The 6294-nt window shown below is 32.6% G+C and overlaps 1 protein-coding gene across 1 annotated transcript; it reads left to right on the forward strand.

Annotated features, from left to right (window-relative positions):
• The first annotated feature begins 4453 nt into the window (after positions 1-4453).
• On the forward strand, positions 4454-5987 carry LOC108908451 (forkhead box protein D3-B). Its single transcript, XM_018712490.2, has one exon. The coding sequence runs from the start codon at positions 4621-4623 to the stop codon at positions 5569-5571; it is 951 nt and encodes a 316-aa protein (XP_018568006.1). The 5' UTR covers positions 4454-4620; the 3' UTR covers positions 5572-5987.
• Positions 5988-6294: the final 307 nt, after the last annotated feature.

Genomic DNA, 6294 nt, shown 5'->3' on the forward strand with positions numbered 1-6294 from the left:
ATATATAATACGAGCTTATTCCTCAAAGGATTGGAAACCACATACAGATTAGACAAATGAGACAAATAAGACGCACAAATTGAATAAGATTTTAGAACTAAAAATATAAATATGATCATTCAAGTAGCAAACTGTCTCTAAAAATTTGGTCATTTAATTCATATTAGGAACTAAATACAGTAAAACAATAAAACACAACATATGTAAATTCAAGATTATTTATGATTGAAATAATTTTGTGGTCTTCAATTTTGAGTGAATTTAAAATTTAACAAAGAAATTTACTTATTAACACAATTTATAATTAAATTATCAGATGATTAGAAAATAAAGTTCAGGTCGACTCCATTTACACAGATTTCTCTAAAGCCTTTGATAGTGTCAATCTTGACATTGAAAAACATAAAGAAGTGGGTTTTAATGGGAACATTTTACATTGAGCTGATGGTTATCTAAAAGAAAGAGTGCAGTGTGTTAAATATGGAAATTTCACTTCTTCTGCTATCAATGTTACCCCTGGGCTCTGGGGTTCCTCAGGGCTCCCATGTAGGCCCAATTCTTTTTAATTTATTTGTAAATGACTTATCGAATATAATAATGAACAGTTTGCTGATGATTTGGAAGTATTTAGAACTGTTAAAGATTCATCGGAGGCTTCAATTGGTGTAACCTTAATGCTTTACATCTAAATTCAAAAAATGCATGCTTCAAGATAACATTAAGGAGATCTCCCTCTTATCGAATATAATAATGAACAGTTCATTTTTAATGTTTGCTGGTGGTCTGGAAGTATTTAGAACTGTTAAAGATTCATCGGAGGTTTCAATTGGTGTAACCTTAATGCTTTACATCTAAATTTAAAAAATGCTTCACGATAACATTAAGGAGATCTCCCTCTGATTTGAGTTTTCATTATAAATTGAATAACACGGTATTAGAGGATGTTAATCAATTGAGGGATATTAGTGTCATTTTGGATAGTAAAGTGTCCTATTGTACTCACATTGAGAATTTGTTTCAAAATCTTTAAAGATGCTGGGATTTGTTCAACGTACTGGGTGGGATTGACTTCTCAGTTCGTAATATCAAAATATTGGATTGTTCTTTAGTCAGATCCATCTTAGAATATTGTTGTATTATCTGGTGTCTGAAGTAAAATACTCATATTAATTTGATTGAAAATGTTCAAAAGAGATTTTTAAGACATTGTGCATATAAGCTGGGGTACCAAAGAGAATATTAAATTCTTAGCGATTTCAATTTAATTTCATTGGAACATAGGCGTTTACATATTGATTTGCTTTTTCTAAATAAAAGACTCACGGGACCACATTCAATCGTCGCAGCTTTTAAATTTAGTGAATTTTAATGTAACTGAAAGAAAAAATAGAAACTCAGAAATTTTTCGTATTCCATTTTCCCATACTAATTATGGACAGAATGAACCAATTACTAGAATCCTGCCTAATGCTAATTTAACGAACAGTAAATTAGATCTATTTAATTGCTTCTGTCCATTGTTCAAGAGACCTGTAAAAAATAACAAGTCAAAAATGCTTTTTTCATAAATGTCATTGTCATCGGCTTTTTGTTTGTTATTGTGTTTTTATTGTAAATCGTGGTATATTTACTTTAATCATATTAATAATTAGATTTAAGTAGCATACACATTTTACTTTTATGTTTTTGTGTTTTTGCTCTAAAAGGGCTTGTCCCTAAATAAATAAATTCGTCAACAGAATGACCACATATAGAATAGTAAGTATGCCAGTATTGGGGTCACGTCTAGGGGGCGCTAGTTATACTGTCCTATCAATGTAAAAATATGTTTAACTTTTTATATTTTACAAATTTGAATTTCTTAACTACGTTCAATTTCAAATAATAATAGTAGACTTTCTACAAATCGATAAAATCAACTGTTTTCGAGATACAGACGTTTTAAGTTTTTAAGATTAGACGGAAAATAAATTAGAAAATTAGCAGGAAAATACCAAGCCTGAATTAAGAATTAAAATAAACACTACAGCAACTAAAATTTTTATTATGCAAATCTTAACATAAAAGATTTTCAAAGCAACCACCAGCGACTTATTTAAATTTTGTCTGATGTTAAATACGGTTCTATGTTATTTGATAATATGAACTGATTCTTAAATATTTGTCCACAGTTATTCTTGACTAGTAATAATGTCTTTGTAAACTAGAGATTTAAAATAGCTCCAAAAGTAAAAATCCAGCTGATTTAAATCAGGGCTACGTGCAAGCCAAGGTACTTCGCTACCAATGATGTGGGAAATTTCTATTAATAAATTATCTTATTTCTCGGGTATAATGTGATGTCAATTTATTATGTCAATGCCTACTACTTTGGCAAAAATAATTTTTAATTTTATTCCCGCCGAATCTCAAAAACTTAAAATGTCTGTATGTCGAAAACGATTGAGTTTATCGATTTGTTACAAGTAAGTGTACCTTTTTTATTTAGAATTGAACGCAGTTCAACAATTTCTAGTTAAAAAATTGTAAAATACAAAGTTAGGCATATTTTTACATTGTTAGGACAATATAACTAGCGCCTCCTAAACGTGACTCCAACACTGTTTGCATATTCGTATTTGTCACCTAAAAAAACGTGAAACTACAAATTTTCAAAATAATCAGTCCATACATACTTAAAATATAGCAAAAAATCGAAAATATTTTTTCAACTTTAACACCCTGTAGAGCAACAATTGATTAAGGCATGTTTGGCTCAATCACTATATTTTGATGTTAACAATCTGCCATTAATCTGTGTATCATTATTAATGACTCACCCTGTATAAACAAACACGGATTGTTTGTAGTATTTTAGCCCTTACCATTGTTGACTGCATTTCCAAATTATATCACTAGCTTTTCTTGTTAACTAATTTCATCTAGGTAGACGAGGTAAGAACAAAATATTATGTACCTACATATACTAATTTAATATTATTTTAGTAATACTTTGTGCCTGTTGGATTTTTGCATTTTCTCAATCATGTCTAATTTTAAACTATGATAGGTTAGTAGACACACAGTTTGTATTTCTGGAAAGAATAAACCTTAGATGATTTAAAAATAATCAAATTTCTTTTACAGACTTTTTTATTAGAAAGATTTAGATGTCCAATAAATATGATTTAGCTTAAATTATTATATTAAACATCAAATCAATGCTTTTTATCGTAATTGTGGGTAAATTCAAGCCATTAATATTATTTTAGTGAGACACTCCAATTTTGTCCTGTGAAATTGTCACATCTATGATGCTTACAGTGAGTCCATATTTATTTGCCTATTCTAATTTTGAGTCAATAGTATAATGTCAATTTATAATAATTAATATATGCATATTTTTTCAATTTTGAATTACCTTGTGTATATCTCTTTAAAATAGTTGCTACTTGATTTAATATTGGCGCATTCGCCAAAACTTTAAATAGGTACCGACATCTTCATATTAACACTGGTAAAAAAATGCTTCTTATCTACCTACCTATTTGTAACTAAGTTTCAGTATCTATAAATGGTTAAATCTCCTTTTTGAAATTTAATTAAACAAAAATATATTAATTTTTTCAGATATAAAAGGTTACTCAAATATATTTAGAATTATTTTACAAATTAAAACGAAAAACGTATACGTTCTTTAAAAATATATAGTACAATTTTAATGTTATGGATATTTTTTACAGTTATTATAATTTCACTATCGATATTGTAGAAATAACAATGAGAATATTCCTTTTAAAAATACGTGTTTACAGTATAACTTTTTTGGTTTCTTTATGGAATGGAATATGTTTTATGACACTTTTGAAAAATATTGAAAGTAGTTTTTTTAAACATATAAACTTACGTAAATTTAAATATATATATATAATATTTAAACTACTTTTTGACTACTGTTTTAACTAGAAATCTGAGCTTCTACTCGTAGGTGTCTATAGCATCGCATCAGATGTAAGTATTATATAATACACAATTCAGAAAATCACTAGCCGTCGCTCCGCAGAACATACCTACTCTCTCCTCTAACCCTGAACGCGCTAGAAATAACCCCCACACCAAAACACGGTTTCACCCAAAAAAAATCAATCGCCATTCAGTCCGAACAACAATCCCACTTCAGCACGCGAAAATCCGAACTCAAACCGAAAGGCAGGGGGTGAGCGGGCGTGGCCAGGGGCAGGAGGCGTGGCCCGACCCCCTCCCCGCCCCGCGGCCGCCTTTGTTTTCTCACATCGCAGCCGGAAATGTGGTGGCTTGAACCATCATTGTTCTAGCCAAGATAATATTGGGATAACATTTCCAGAAGGCGACTGCTGCGGATCTAGTCGGCCAGCGAGCTCGACGACGACGACGGTTTTTGTGTGGTGGCGGGTGTGTCCCCAGGCTTATCGCCGATCCCGAGATAACCGAAGTTTTAAAAACTCTTGCGGAAATTGATAACGAGCTACTCGCATCGCTGCCTCACGCTCGCATGCACCGTGTACGTGTTTGTTTAAAGAGTATTTATAAAAACGATAACGAGATTCCAAGTGGTCTGAGACTGAGTTCGTTGCATGGTACAGTGAGCTTGTGCGCGCTCCAATGCTAACTATGGAAGAGGGCTGTCGTCATCTGACGACCAACGAGTTACTGGATCAGCGCTGTCCAGTTCCGGACAGTCCTTTGGACCTTAGAGGTTCTTCGATCGATTCTCATGACATCAAACACGAGGACAAATACGGCAAAGAAAAGCCCGCGAAGAAATCCGGGCATCAGTTAATCAAGCCACCATATTCCTACATCGCGCTCATCACCATGGCCATACTTCAGTCTCCACATAAAAAACTAACCCTGAGCGGCATATGTGAATTTATAATGACAAGATTCCACTACTACAGAGAAAAATTCCCTGCCTGGCAGAACTCCATAAGACACAATTTGTCTTTGAACGACTGTTTTATAAAGATTCCAAGGGAACCGGGAAATCCAGGTAAAGGCAACTATTGGACTCTTGATCCCTTAGCTGAAGATATGTTCGACAATGGTAGCTTTCTCAGACGCAGAAAACGCTACAAGAGACCTTCACCGAATTTGATGTTACGCGACCACCACGCTTCGGCGATGGTCGCCTCCTTCCTGTCCAGCCAGGAAAATTACCACCACAGTTTGTTCAACCATTCCATGCACAGTCCGTATCCATACATACCTATTCCGACGAATCTACCGAGTAATATGCCACTACTGAGTCCTATGGATCTGTCTAGGATAAGTCTTAGCCATCTAGGAATTATTCCTCAACCAACACTGTGCAAACCTGTTCCAGTACAACCCCCCAGCATCACATCCATATCCGATACGGAGGAGTACGTGGCTACAGACATAGGGAAGAAGAGTAAGAACGGCTTTTCTATAGACTCTATCATGGGGAACGAGGGCAAGACCAAACCGGAAGTAAAGCTGACCTCCAGCAGTCCGGAAATCACTCTAACAAGAATCCACAATCAAGTGTCGGCGTTTTCACCGCTTTCTTCTAGCGACGACTGGACCAGGTGAAAGTATCCATGTTAGAGACTTCTCGTTGTAGTATTAATGTAAAAAGCATCTCATAAAGACCAAAGAAGTCGACTGTAATGTGATTGACTGTTGCAATATTTATTAAATAGATCTAGCTTAGCTGTTAGGTGTACTGAATATAGTTACTATTATACTATGTATAGAAGCAGATTAAAACTTAGTTTAATAAGTTTTAAGTACTTAGAATAGTTCGTAAATGTGTACATAAATTGATATATAAGATTAAAATGTACAGACGTGTTATAGCTGAATCAAAATTGTATGTTCGTTTCGTACTCTGTATATTATGATATATTTGTAGAAAGTTATTGGACATTGAAAATGTATAGTTAAATCTATTCTGTACCGATATGAAAAGATGTAATTTAAAATTGTAAAATAAATTTTTGAATAATCATGGTCGTTTGTAGTCCCTAATAGTGTATTTAGGAGAATTAAAATCTAGAATATTTACTTTAGTAAAGGGTGTATAAAACGTAAAAGGTTTTCCTAATTAGATACGAATTTTTTGTATAGTAACACTTATTTGGAAAATATACAAAATACATATGTCTATAATATATACAATATATTAATTATTCAACCTATAGTTTTTATATATAAATCATTTTGTAATTCAAATTTAAATTTATTTATAACAGTTTTCAAATATCATAAATTAACAACATGAATAAATTATTGTGTTAATTTGGTATAAATTAA

The sequence above is a fragment of the Anoplophora glabripennis genome, unplaced genomic scaffold (genome assembly GCF_000390285.2).
Source record: "Anoplophora glabripennis isolate ALB-LARVAE unplaced genomic scaffold, Agla_2.0 scaffold343, whole genome shotgun sequence".
Taxonomy (NCBI): domain Eukaryota; kingdom Metazoa; phylum Arthropoda; class Insecta; order Coleoptera; family Cerambycidae; genus Anoplophora; species Anoplophora glabripennis.